This window comes from Plodia interpunctella, chromosome 3 (assembly GCF_027563975.2).
Source record: "Plodia interpunctella isolate USDA-ARS_2022_Savannah chromosome 3, ilPloInte3.2, whole genome shotgun sequence".
Taxonomy (NCBI): domain Eukaryota; kingdom Metazoa; phylum Arthropoda; class Insecta; order Lepidoptera; family Pyralidae; genus Plodia; species Plodia interpunctella.
Window position 1 is genome coordinate 6,237,125 of NC_071296.1, and position 14,015 is coordinate 6,251,139.

The following is a 14,015-nucleotide window of genomic DNA, read 5'->3' on the forward strand; positions in this document are numbered from 1 at the left end:
TTGAAATTTGGTATGTAGCCTATATACCGGTAGTATAGTGGTAGTACCTTATATACCGGGCTAACCTTAGATACAATCCTGTAGGATAATTGAAAAACTGATAATGAATCAAAAATATCTCGGAATCCCGGGTTAACATCTTATAGATACTTCATCCCGGAAAATGAGGAGGGTCCTGTAGGAAAATTAAAATAACAATCCACGGAAACGGAAAGAAAGGAAATCGGCTATTTCCTTTAAGATTTAGTACAAAGAAAAAGAAGTGAAAAACTGTTAAAATGAAAGTTCTACACCGTTGAAATTACTGACTTGAAAATTTGGATTTTGGTTCTATACAACAAATTAATGAATACGTATTTCAGCTTTTTCTGAAAATAACCCTCAACCTTCAAAACCTTTACTCCCCAGTAAAAGATTGTATGGGACTTAATACAATTTTCAAGATAAAAAGCTGAATATTGGCACACTTTTTGTAGTAAATAACAGTAAGTAAATACAAAAATGTATAATTTACGTTTGTGGTTAATAAAAAGCGGGAGTGGGAGACGGAGCGGGAAATTGGAAGGAGACACGTAGTGGGAAACGGGACGGGACACATTGCGAAAAACATGGTGGCACAATATGTAGGAAACGGTACGGAATATCTAAATTACATAGCAGGAAGTGGGATTGGACAAGTTTGCGGGACGAGACACGTACGGGAAACTGGAAATTGAACTAAAGATGAGGAAAAATGCGAATTTAAATCATATATGTTACCAGTCTTACAGAGTACGCGATAAAGAAATTACTGAGATTTTGCTATGAAATTCACGCGGGCGAAGCCGCGAGCAAAAGCTAGTTAATAATATAAATGCGAGAAAGTATTGTTGTTACCTCTCATCTGAGATTTATTCTCTCTATCTGTTTAACCAATCTTCTTGAGATCTTGCATAGGTACATGTAGTTTGAAATACAGAGAAAGACATAGAGTACCTCCTTTAATCCCGGAAAAATAAATGTTCCCGTGGGAAATTCACGCGAACAAAGCCGCGGGCAATAGCTAGTATTGTATATTTTACACTTCTGTAAACTTTTGTATAGGGGATCATCTGATTTCTAAGAATAATTAAATAATTAACCTAATATAGTTATTCTGCCTAAGAGTCAGTGCACAAAAATAATTTATTTTAGTTAACACATACAAGGGAATCAACCATATGATAGAAAGACTAGCGGAACGGGCTGGGTGACCTAGTGTAAGCGGGTGCGGGGCGGCTAAGTTGAAAGCGACATCGTGCATAATCACAGTAGCAGGGAAGGTGGTCTAGCAGTCACGGTCGCGCTGCAGGTACAGTGCGCGCGCACCTCGCCATGCGCACACGCTCGTCATATGGCGCGGCGTCTGGCGCTGCTGGTGCTGGCCTGCGCGGCGGCTATGCAACGCCCGCATTACTCCGACGCCTCTTCCGACTCGGCATCATATGATTCATTCTCGATATTTGACGATTACGACGAATCATTCGAACCCGTCCCGAAACCGCGTCCGTCGACAGCAAGTCCCAAAGTGATATTAAAAGGCCCAAGCGCAAAACTGAATGCGTCGTTAAATGATTCTAATAATAAACAAAAATTCGTTAAGACTACTAATATCAAAATTGAGAGCCATACAAACTTTATAGTGACCAAAAAGCCTGTGCATAAACCTAGTGTAGAAAATAAAGTAACCCGCCCTGTTGTGCAGTTGGGAGATCAGTATATTTTGCTGGATGTGGAGGATGAGGTAATTACGGCAAGTAAAAAGCCGACAACCCGGCGTCCGACTAGCGCACAGTGGCCGAGTCCGACAAGACGGCCAAGTTCGTCAAGACGCCCGAATCCGACAAGAAGGCCGAGTTCGACTCGGAGACCGATCCCATCGCGAAGGCCGACGAAGTCGACAACGAAGCGCCGCCCGCCCGCAACTTCGCCCCGCCCAATCCGTACCACATATAAAATAACCAAACCAACACCGACAAAGAAAACGTCTTGCCCTCCAAAAAAGACAGGATGGCTGTCAACATTTTTCAAAGATAATCAAAACCAAAAGAAAACTGCTCCAAAGAAACCTTCAAAATCAGGTTGGTTCTTAGGTAGGTTGGATACATAGTTTTAATTATAGTTACCAATAAGTAGGTACCTCGTATGTACCTTAGGTTTTATTTTTACACTTATAGCTCTACATATATATAGTTTTTTTTTGGAATCATCTGGAAGTGCGAGTCAACTGGCAAAAAAACATTTTAAATATGTAAACCTACATATTTTTCTAGAGAAACTCGATTTTTCTTCCGAAAGTGTTCTAACCGTTTCGTATAACGTAAGTAATGCTTAAATTGCAGCGTGTAACGTCCAACTGTCACGTACAAACAGTTTCACAGTCCACGTACTACACAAACTTCCTGTTATTTCACCGATGTTTTAATCGATATCACAAACACAATTTTCCACCAAATATATAATACTAGATGCAAACATACAAACTCATAAATTGCGTACTTAGTAATGGACAGTAAACAATATTATAACTTGATATTTACTATTTATTTTAATAAATTTAAATAACTTATTAACTTATTTGTTAGGTACTTTATAAATCAGTGCCGTATGCCCAAGCGTCAATAAAAAGGAGAAATTCAAGAACCGGAGATTTACTAATGCCATTTATCGGTGGCTTGTGTCTGTGAAAAGTTTAAATTCTTATTGCAGAAAATCTGTATATTTAATTGCTACCTTTAGTTGTTGAATTCTTATTTTGTGTATAAATCCGAAAGTTCGATTGAATATGACCATTTTACACTGATTTTTGATCTGCGAGTGCTAACTAGAATTATATGATAAACTTGTAAGATTCCTAGCAGTTATTTAGAAGTATATCAGATTTACTTAATAAAATGAATCTGCGAGAGCCAGTTAGTCATCTTGTGAGAAGGGAAAACTAGTACGCCCGCAACCTGTTGACAACTAACTATTACAAAATAGATACTTTGTGGGATCACAAGTAGGACGCGCAAAGCAATCTACAAACTTAGGTATATTCTTACTTATAAGCTGAACAGTGGGCAGAAAAAGGCTGAAATATGATCATCATATAGTTACTATTAGAAGTATATCATGAGCATTTTTCTGTTTCAGTAAGTTACTATATTATGTATATCGATGTAACGATCGAATATATGATCGAATATATGGTTGATTTCTAATTTTAAAGAAAATAAAGGACTATATAATAATATCAATATCAATACGGTTAATACGATTCGTCGTTTTTCTTAATAATTAGGAAATCGACAATCCCTAACTTCCTGGTTGGTAAAGTTGGAATTTTCTGCCTTGTCATTTGACAATAAGAAAAAGGAAGCCGCATTTGGTTTCACCATTTGAGAGGCAGAGGCTTTTAGTATAGTGGCTCGCAACTAAGGAGGTAGGGAGGTTATCTAAAATAAATATTTTAATTATATATGTACATAATTTTAATTGGAACATTTTATTTGCAGTTTACAATAATTTTAAACAATAGTTCCAAACAATCTAATACTTACCAAAGTACCGTACTTTTGTAATATGACCTGGTCAGGCCATGGCCCTTGACCTCGAACTGCGAAGGAAATCTGGTTTATCGGAGTTGAGATACGTGCGTGCAGGTAGAAATGGGAATCCATCCAATAATTTTCAAAATTTCTTCCTTGGGGAAAAAACCAACTTAATGATTTTTTGTTAGATGTGGGAACTACTAGATTCTTTGGATTAGACCTACCTATCTATCTTTGGATACTTGGAATCAGCTTTGTCGATTGGTGTCTTAGTTTGAGAGAAAATGGTGAGATTGATGACAGAATTAATCAAAGTAGCAAGTAAAAAACGGCGGATATGATAACAGGACCGTCATCAGTGGTTGTTTTTGTCAAATGCTATTAAATACTACAAGTTCTATAGTTTTAAGAGATAAAATAAACGGTTGCAGGTATTTTTTCAAGAATATATAAATGGATATCTAGTTCAATTTTTGGCGGCAACTGGTTCGATGAATCTAAGGAAAAGTCTACTACCATTGGGCCTACAACCCCGACCCCAGTTACGACCACCAGCAAGAACTGGTACCAGGCTTTACTTGACGATGAAGACAACGACGGAGATCGTGTTACCGAAGCCAATATTAGTAAGATTTCATTTTATTTAGTTTACATTTGTTTGGTATACCAATGATTCGATAAGTTGGTAACTATGATTTATTTAGGCGATGATCATAAGATCAGCTACGCGAGAGATGTTACCAGCGAAAGCGTAACTAGGTAAGATCAAATAGATTGAAATTATGATAAATTCTTTATCTATCTCAACCATCCCATCATCACATACTTATGTCACGTGAAAATCACAAGCTCACTAACAATAACACTTTGAAAACGATTATTTCAGAAAAAAAGATTTCATCAAAGAAGTCAGAAAAGCGTCATTATAAAGGATTTAAACTACTACGAGCATATCTTGACGTAAAGAAGAAAGTGAACGATATGCTAGATCTGAAGGAAGAAGGTCAAGGCTCTGGGTTGATGTGGTGTACCCCACCGTCTCTCAATAGCTCCACGGATCTCCTAGTACCACCAGATCTTATGGCTGATGTCAAAGATTACCTCCAAAACGCAAATATTGATTACGAGATTGTTATTTGGGATTTACAAGTAGGTATCAGTAAAACATCATGGTCTAAATCAATAAAATAGACACTGAATCGATGTTTTATTGGTTTAATAATTTTATTCATTTTTTATTTACAGAAAGCTATAGCTTATGAAAATCCGTCGTTGTCGTTAAAACAGCGCCGCGCTTTGGAACAGTTGAATGGTCATCCGATGACGTGGCGGAGGTATCATCGGTATGCCGACATCCTGCGCTACTTGGAATATCTGCAACATTCTTATACCGATATGGTGGAGCTGATCCCGCTTGGTCGGTCATCAGAAGGACTTCCTTTAGTTGCAGTAAAGGTATGTACATATGACGACAATGTCATAATGTTCTTATTCTTGTATAGCTATTCGCTTTTTGGGCTTCTGCGACTGGATTACCTAGTTTATTTTCATATTTCACTTTTTATACAAAAGCTGTGCAATCAATGTTAAATTTTTTTTTCTAAGTATGTTGTTTTTTTAACAACCACTGTGCGTCTACTCTATCCATGTTTACGTGTTTTACAAACTATAAAAACTTGAACATCACCAGGTATCTGTACCCGTAAACGAGACTCAAAAAAATGTGAGTAGTAAAGAGAAGAAGAAGTGGAAGCTTCGTTCGCGCATGAAGCCTGCGGTGTGGGTGGACGGAGGCGCGCATGCGCGGGAGTGGATTGCTCCGGCCGTTGCTACATGGATGTTGCGCGCGCTTGTCGAAGGAGATAAAGGATTAGGTTCGAACTTTATTATAAACTAGTTCTCCTACAGACACGTTGGAAATGGAAGTAGGCTGGTAATAAACAAAATTTTCCTCAAGATAAGGGATAAAACATGGCTAAAATCATCTGAAATCAAACAAAATTCAGCACAATAAAACAAAATGATTTTGAGTACAACAATAGATGGTAGTAAGTACATAGAATGATATAGCTTCTTTATTTTTCAGGTGCCGATTTCAAATTACTAGAACAAGCAGATTTTTATATAATGCCAGTGATGAACCCCGACGGCTACGAACACTCGCACACCCACGATAGGCTTTGGAAAAAAACACGATCCCGACAACCTGAACAATCTGACGACTACTTTGTCGCCTGGTAAGTACGGCAGTAACTAGTTACTTAGGTAAAATGGTTTACTAAATGTCTTTTTCGTAATTGTGTGGATGGATATATCTGCCTGCCGTACTTTCGTACGCCTTATGATTATTAGAAGTTAGAACGTATCTCGCTTAATATTTTATTTAACAATTCAATATTTTAGTATATGCTTTTTTAAATCGTTATTTTTTATTAATTATTTCTTAATTATTTATGGATGTGCACTTCCATTACCTAGGTACCAAAACTTCAGAGATAATTGGCTATGATGGAAAGTGCTTTTTTATCGAAAAAATGCGCGAATTATAATGTGCATGTTTGTGAGGATGTATGTTGAGTTTACTCTTTCACGAGATCTCTACTGGATAGATTGTTATGAAATTTAGTACACGGGTAGAAAATAATCTGGAATAACACATAAAGTAGTTTTTATCCCGAAATTACCACGGGAGCGAAGTACAAACGCGCCGCTAGTAGGTGTTACATATTTGTACGAATCTATGTTTTTTTTTTTGCGTTGCTAGTTATTATTATATTTTGTCAGATGTTTTTTGCAGAATAAATATTTATGTCACTTATTTATCACACCATGACGATTGAACAAGGTATTGAACGTGAAACATGAAAATATTATAAGAAGCCACTTCAATAATAGTTAGCCAAAAATACAGTTTCGGTGACAGATTTAGATAGGTAAATGTCTAATAATAGGTAGATAACTAATAAATAGGACATACAATTAAAGGTAAATTGCGTCACTGTCGATGGTTGGATTCACAAGCTTCCATGAGTGGCTCAACTGGGACCAGGATTTTTTTAAAATATTTATGTTGAAGTAAAGATTTGCGTGTGTAGAAAGTTTGACTTGCTGAGAGATATCCTGCTCTCGAGCTAGGGAAACGAGTTAAGGAAACTTGAAAATGATAATACTTATGAGTTTGCATCTTATCTGTTAGTTTTGTGTGAAAGTTTCGACGTTATTAGATTGTTAAATCTACAAGGCACGTTCTTATCTCTTTTACATATCCATTTTTGAAAAAAAAAAAAAATAAATCTTCAAAAAGGAAATACCTATGTAACACCTGCTGTCTAATAATCATAATAAGACAGTTTTGAATGAAAATCTGAAAATGAGCTTTCCACAGCCCTTGATTAACTTACCTATAACAATACTTTATATAGGTAATGATTTATTTATTTAATTGTTATAATATCGTATTTTATTGAAGGTTTCAATGGTGGAAGAGTAACGAATGCGTGGGCGTAGACGCGGACCGCAACTGGGATTACAACTGGGGCAAGCAGGACTCTTCGCAGGACCCCTGCGATGAGAACTACTCCGGCTCGCACCCGTTCAGCGAGCCTGAGACGCGGGCCGTCGCGGACTTCCTCACTGAGCACCGGAGACAAATAAAGGTAAAATAAAAATATTTGGTCAATTTCTTCACTGTTCGGCTCGGTAATACGGTAGAGAGAAGAAAAACATTAGGCATGTAAAAGAAATCGCGGACATTATGTACCACGCTTACGCTGACTTGTAATCTGCGGGAAACTGGGATAGAAGAGTTATTAGGTAACTTAAACAAATTTAAGTTTTTGATTGTGTATTTCCATCCTAGCTAGACCGACACCTCGCGCAAGTTTTACTCCACATCATCAAATAGCTCGTAAATTTATCGAGTAAAATAGCCATAAAACGTTTTAACTTTAGCTCCCTACATTTAATATCTATGTAGGTATTGTATTGATGTATTTACATCAATCGTCGATTATTGATAAATTCAAAATCCAAAGAATTTCGTGAATTAAGGCGCTTAATGAATTTTTTCGATTGGGATTTTCTATAAACGCAGGAACTTCGAGAATCGCAAGCCTAATGTGAATTATTCCCCCAGTTTCATGTCGAATTAGAATTTTTTTTATGTACAACAGGAAGATTCATTGTAAGTACATTGAACTACATTGAACATGCCATACTTATAATAATATGTCATCATGTAGGAGGTATCTATTTTATACAACGTTTATCTGAAGATTGGGAAGATTACGAGGAATTTATTACAGCAGCTCAAGTGCAACGCCATTGTGTACCTAGGTATCTATCTATTTATCTGTGCTACACATTTTGCATCAGTGAAAATGAAAACTCCGTTTAAGATCAGATAATAATTAATTAGTATATAACAATTGCATTTAACTACTTACGTTATATTATTGTAATTACCTACCTTCTACCTATATACTACTGAAGCGTCTAGGTTTTGGAGCGGAATTTAAATTTTATTTTGTTTTATGCATAAATTTTCGCTCGGGTAAAACCATAATAAATTTTACATCTAAGCCTTCCTCAGGAACCGCACACTATCTATTAAAAAAAACGCATCAAAATCCGTAGACCTGCATACATACGGACAGATAGTTAGCGGGAAGCAACTTTGTTTTACTATGTACGAATAAGTATACGTTACGTAAGTTTTAGTAAAGTATTGTTTACTTATTTGTAGTGTAGTACTTATTAGTAGTAATTAGGTATACAAATTTGGGGTGATACACTTAAATAGTACTAGTAGGTACTCGTAATTGTATGTCTGCAATGTCAGATTTAAACTATACTTGGGATGTTACGAAATTTCATTTGAATTTACAGGAATCTGATAACTTGGTACTTACGTAGGTACTGGAAATTCGGAAATTTGTATGGTATACTCTATCTGGTACCAATGATGAGGTTATGTGATTGGCAAAAAATATATGTCCAGTAGGTATCCATGAGGATAAAATGTGGAGCTTAGCTTGGACGAAATCGTCGTAGCTATGTATTATTTTTAAAACTTTTTTATCCATAAAATCCCAATTTTACTGAAAATAATTTCTAATTTTTGAATAATTCTTAAAAAGCTGCTAGGGCTTTAGGAAAATCGATCGCATTATTGGTTTGATGTTTAAAGTAGGTAGGTACATTCATAAATTTTGAGTATGAAATTCACTTTGAAAGTGTAGTAGAAACTTGAAAGTAATGACGTCGATAGCATATTGACAATTTCCCGCTAGCCGCGATCGACGTGCGGTCTACCTTTACGGGCCTGCGAGAATGATAAATTGCTATACTTGCAGGCAGCAGAATAGAAACTACTTATTCTGATTTCTAACTAACACATTTTCATAGAGAAATACTTTGTCGGCAAGTTGACGCTATAAAATTTAAGTTTAAATAAACTGCCATAAAAACAAAATGGGAGGCTGTGAATACAGGTAGGTACTATTAACGCCCCGTTTACATATTTACATTGTACTTAAGTATATAAATATGGACACATAAAAACTTTTTACGAGCAGAACTGATAATTAAATTAGTATTTTTTTTTTAATAATAATTTATCTGAAAAACGAATTTAAGTATGTTTATAGACATGTTTTGCATTTTATTGGCTAATCATAAAGTATAATCAAAAACGAGTGGAAATTATATTACTTATATTGGGTTAATACCCAATATAAGTAATATCATTTATAGTAAGTTAGCAGGATTTAAATAATAGTTTAGACTTATCTAGATATATACCGACTTAAGTTAAGTCACTTAACTATGCTACTTGGATTCGAATTCGATTAGATGTTAGTGTCTAAATAAAGATACAAAAACTGCAAAAATTAAACTGGTATATCTAGCCAAGTTATTCAAATAAATAAGTACTTAATAGGCAATGTGAGAATACAATGTGAATTTTCATAATAAGACATCAAATACTGGGTAAGGTTTTTACTTATTTTTTGGTACTAAATACGGACGCCTAGTAAACTAGAGTGCATAGTGATAAGATGATTGTTGAACTTACATCCACCACCGTGAAACAGTCTTTCAATGAAACTGTCGGTATTGTTTTATTTTGGGGTTTGGGTCTCAATTATTCACACTACAGCGCCCCTGTAACGTAGAAGAACGGGGAATTGGAGTGTGCACAATGTATTTATTCACTAACTGTAATTGTTTGCGGATCCGTCCGCGGATAAAAGTTTCCTATGGCACTACCCAGCTCTTCAACTATGAGTACAATTTAAAAATCACCTCAATCCAATTGACTTGAAAGAAGGACAAACAAATACACTTTCACTTTTATAATATTAATATTACCTTTATATGTAGGTTCAAAAGGCTCAATGTTAGCTTCAGCCCAATGAATGCCTCAAAAATCCGAATCCCAATGCACCCTGGCCTGAAAATGCGTACAAACTGGTATGGATATAGATTAATTGTGATAGAATAAATTATGTTCGAATTTACTACTGAGGCTTTGCATTACTTGTCAAAAATCGATAAATATTTTAATTTTAACAAATATTGCTACTTATTCTTTGCCACGGATGATGTAATAAACATCATGTTTTCAGGTGTACATATCTCTGCATGCGTATACGCAAGCTTGGATAGTGCCGAGTTCGGAGACTCATTCGTCGGTCGATGGGGAGCTGATGGAAATGGGAGAATTGGCCACTGCGGCACTTGCTGATGCCTACAGCACTAAATATCAGGTGAAACATCTTATTTTCATGTCCAGACATTTGACTTGAGAAATTATCGCCAACTTTATCTACTTATCTAGAGACATTTAACAAAGTATTAAATAATAATAACTACATTGAGTTTAGGCATCTGAGAAATACTTTATTTAGTAAACAATAGGTAAAGTACTTTATGATGTATAAGTAAGTAGTATATTTCTTACTTTAGTTTTGATTCAATTTAAATGATATTTTATAAATTGATTACTGGAATAAATTTTCTTTTCATGCCCTTTTTAACCCCCAACGCAAAGACGTGTTATAAGACGTGTTATAAGTTCCTCAACGGGTGAACCGATTTGGATGCGGTATTTTTTACTTGATAGCTAATTTTTATGCGGTGGTTGTTAGATATGTTTGATCAAAATCGGTTAAGCCGTTCAAAAGTTGTAACGAAATGATTATTGAAAGTAGTTTTTTTTTTAATTTGTCAAACAAATAAACTTATTGATAAACTCTATGTTATATTCTTTAACACATAACCGGGTATTGTTGTAAACATAGGCACGTACTTAGGTACCAACTTGCATTGTCACGCCTATAATGATGAGCGCACTGTGTCATTAGTGTGATTGCCATACTTTCTATCTGTCTGAATCGGGTAAATGGGTATCTACCCAGGCAGGACTTAAAGTTTTACTACTTACTAGAATCTGCTTTATTTATCTTGCTGTAGTCGATTTTCTTTACAAAATGATCGTTGTAGTCGTCGATCGTACTAGGTAAAATACGTTCACATTTTATTTCCTTGTGAAGCCGTGACATTGTAGATTAACAGGAAAACATCGTGAGGAAAATTGATCTATAATCCACGATCGTGATAGAGCTATGTTGATCCGTCTATTTAATGTTTGTCTTCTTCTTGTCGAGTGTGATATTGCTAAAACTTACTGATTTGATACCGCCATTTAGTGGCACGTAGTCACACTACTGCATACGCACTGAAGAACTATAGTCGAGCAGCGTGCAGGTTTTGCTTCGCAACTCTAATCGTGCTACAGAGTTTTTCAGTCTTAACCACTGGACTAGGTATCACCGCCTCATCATTTAGGTATTAAGTAGGTACTGTTTATTTTATATCTAAAACAAAAACATTTCAAACACTGTCAGTAAAGGAACTAGGAGGTACCTTATTGTTAGGTATACTAGGTACCTACTACTCATTATTCGGGCTCAGTAACGCAAATGAGTCTTGGCCTCCAACACAAGACCACGTAGGTAGTTGTTATTCAAAGGCTTAATTCTAAGTACATATTTTATTTTCAGGTTGGCACTGTGGCTCAGATACGACAACCAGCTTCAGGGATGTCTCACGACTGGGCCAAAACGCGAGCAGGCATTCCTTTCTCGTATCATGTGGATCTTAGAGATTCCTTTGGACCATACGGATTTTTGCTGCCTGGTGCGAAAATAGTTTCTACTGCTCATGAGACGTGGATGGCTGTCAAAGCTATAGTAGATAACTTAAATCCTCCTTAAGTATTATAAGCAGAAAAAATACCTACTTAGGTAGCTAGTTGCAAATTGTAGTATACTGTAGGTATATTGAATAAATGCATGTCTGTTCTAGACATAAAATGTGAATGTAATGGTTAGATTTTTAGCTTATTTATGAATAAATTTATCTATTTTTTTCTGTTTTTTATTATATTATAGAAAGTAACTCATACTGCTACCGACGACAGATATTCTTTCATGGTTAACTTAAAGTTTACAAACGAAAGTACCTAAAGATAACTATATAGTTACCTATACAGTGGACGACGACTTAACCAAATGAGACAGAACATTTCCATACAATTTCCCGGCCGAATCCATACATTCATACATACTGGCAGATTGGACTCGTTTCTTCTCATGTATTTCTAATACGCCCATCTATCTACGTACCATCTACCTCTAAGTTACAGACATACCGCATACGTGATATTATAGGTACGTAATCGTCGTTTAGCGCGCGGGCCCTTTCTATGATCGTTTATTTAATTTTCTTTGCCTTTGAGACAAACCTGATATGCACCAAATTTCATGGATTTAGATTGTACTTCACGGAGCACCTACTAATTCCATGCCAAATTTACGCTTTAAGCATTCGTAATAAAAAAAGAACTGTCAATGTCATTTAAACAACGACAGGCTGAGAACTGACAGTGATAGATATGTATCACAATTTTTGTTTGTTTTCTTTTCCTTCTCGTGTTGGTTATACTTACATTTAGAATCTACAAAATAAAGTAGTTTTTTAAACTTTTCCACAACCGGCGTGAATATGGCAAATGAGGCAGATAGAGAAGATAATCTTTTTAATTTAAATCTTGGTAACAAAATAGATCCAACAGAATTTGATGTTACTATAGGTTCTTTGTTGATTGGTCTTGGTGCTGAAAAGTATATCGAAATATTCAGGTAAATACCTACGTTTTATATTATACCTTTAATTTATACCTTCGTTTTATTTATATTCTTATGTAGGTAATTAATATAGTTTTTCAAATGTATCAGACGATTTTGTTTCAGGAAGAAAAATATTGGACAATCCACTTTGATGGAACTTACAGAGGAAGATCTATGCAAGCTTGGAGTAGATGATGCTGAAATCAGAAGGAAACTTATTGAAGTTGTTAAAGATTTACCTATTTATGAAGAATGCTATGAACAATTGTAAGCTTAGCACCCTAATTTATAAATTTCATGTTAGCTTTTTTTATAAAAAAGGTAAATAATGTCTTTTTAGTGTCTTTTTATTGAAATGCATACTTCAATTATCAATATCTTTTCACGCAAATTCATGTTATCAATAGTAATTTATAGTTTACACAAACATTATAACATAGCCTGCATGAATGTATTTCTGAATTAATTAGAAGTACCTGTTCTGGCTCGTTATAAAATTATTTATCTGCAGACATAATTAATAAATTTTATTTAGCATTCTTATTTTTTCCAGGTCAAACAAGAGTAACTTAAATCCAATAGAAATTGTGGACATCTTTGAAGCAAGTTCCCAGCATCTCTATAGGATATATTTAAGTATCTTGGCAAATACACTAGCATTGAAAAAGACAAAGAAACTACAAGACTGTTTAGTTTATAGAGACAAATATGCTTCAGATGTTGCACTAACAACACTCAGTGAAATTACTAATATATTGAATTCAATGGATATAGCTCTACACACACAAATAAAGGTTTGAACTATGTTTACAAGAATTTTGTCTTTAGTTCTCAAATGAAATGTGAATATAAAATGCATTGTACTGTTTATTATTGCAGGATCTGACTAAGGAATCCTCTAATAACATAAAGAGAAAGAAGATAATAGTTGCGACTGTAGGCACAGCAGTAATATCCATATTAACATTGATGTTTGTACGTTCCATAAAGGATTTGAAATAGGCTGTCAAGCTACGACATTGGTACCTATTTGTTTGGAATATTTACTTACTTTCCTCATGGTTACTACTTAAGGATATTATTTTATCTGATGTCTTTATGATGGAGATCTATTACTTTTCAGAAAATATGTTATATTGTTAAGTACTTCATTAGAAATAAATGTTTCATAATTTTGTATTCTTTAATTTCACTTTATTACAATAATTATATGTTATGGTGAATCTTAGGTAAATCAAAATTTGCTGAAATATTATTACTGAAAGTGCAG

General features: G+C 35.0%; 2 protein-coding genes across 5 annotated transcripts; both read left to right on the plus strand.

The window, feature by feature from the left end:
- The first annotated feature begins 517 nt into the window (after positions 1-517).
- LOC128683789 (carboxypeptidase B-like) lies at positions 518-11,961 on the plus strand. Of its 3 annotated transcripts, XM_053769746.1 has the most exons (10): positions 2,152-2,338; positions 3,516-3,662; positions 3,983-4,177; positions 4,438-4,700; positions 4,797-5,006; positions 5,242-5,425; positions 5,638-5,788; positions 7,021-7,207; positions 10,181-10,321; positions 11,618-11,961. In XM_053769746.1, the coding sequence occupies exons 2-10, from the start codon at positions 3,599-3,601 to the stop codon at positions 11,828-11,830; spliced, it is 1,608 nt and encodes a 535-aa protein (XP_053625721.1). In that variant the 5' UTR covers positions 2,152-2,338; positions 3,516-3,598; the 3' UTR covers positions 11,831-11,961. The 3 variants fall into 3 exon arrangements, with proteins under 3 accessions (XP_053625719.1, XP_053625720.1, XP_053625721.1); XM_053769744.2 differs by lacking the exons at positions 2,152-2,338; positions 3,516-3,662 and adding an exon at positions 518-2,111; XM_053769745.2 differs by lacking the exons at positions 2,152-2,338; positions 3,516-3,662 and adding an exon at positions 519-2,099.
- Positions 11,962-12,511: 550 nt separating this feature from the next.
- On the plus strand, positions 12,512-13,920 carry LOC128683493 (uncharacterized). 2 transcript variants are annotated; one of them, XM_053769186.2, is made up of 4 exons: positions 12,512-12,757; positions 12,854-13,012; positions 13,299-13,539; positions 13,625-13,920. In XM_053769186.2, the coding sequence occupies exons 1-4, from the start codon at positions 12,621-12,623 to the stop codon at positions 13,745-13,747; spliced, it is 660 nt and encodes a 219-aa protein (XP_053625161.1). In that variant the 5' UTR covers positions 12,512-12,620; the 3' UTR covers positions 13,748-13,920. The 2 variants fall into 2 exon arrangements, with proteins under 2 accessions (XP_053625161.1, XP_053625162.1); XM_053769187.2 differs by having other exon boundaries at positions 12,516-12,757; positions 12,869-13,012.
- Positions 13,921-14,015: the final 95 nt, after the last annotated feature.

Excerpts from the sequence above, each read along its gene's own strand:
- LOC128683789 (XM_053769744.2), top strand. The coding sequence starts at position 1,373 with ATGGCGCGGCGTCTGGCGCTGCTGGTGCTGGCCTGCGCGGCGGCTATG. Across the intron at positions 5,007-5,241 it reads TTCCTTTAGTTGCAGTAAAG|GTATCTGTACCCGTAAACGA; the intron begins GTATGTACATAT and ends GAACATCACCAG. Across the intron at positions 7,208-10,180 it reads AGCACCGGAGACAAATAAAG|GTGTACATATCTCTGCATGC; the intron begins GTAAAATAAAAA and ends TCATGTTTTCAG.
- LOC128683493 (XM_053769186.2), top strand. The coding sequence starts at position 12,621 with ATGGCAAATGAGGCAGATAGAGAAGATAATCTTTTTAATTTAAATCTT. Across the intron at positions 12,758-12,853 it reads AAGTATATCGAAATATTCAG|ACGATTTTGTTTCAGGAAGA; the intron begins GTAAATACCTAC and ends CAAATGTATCAG. Across the intron at positions 13,540-13,624 it reads CTCTACACACACAAATAAAG|GATCTGACTAAGGAATCCTC; the intron begins GTTTGAACTATG and ends TTATTATTGCAG.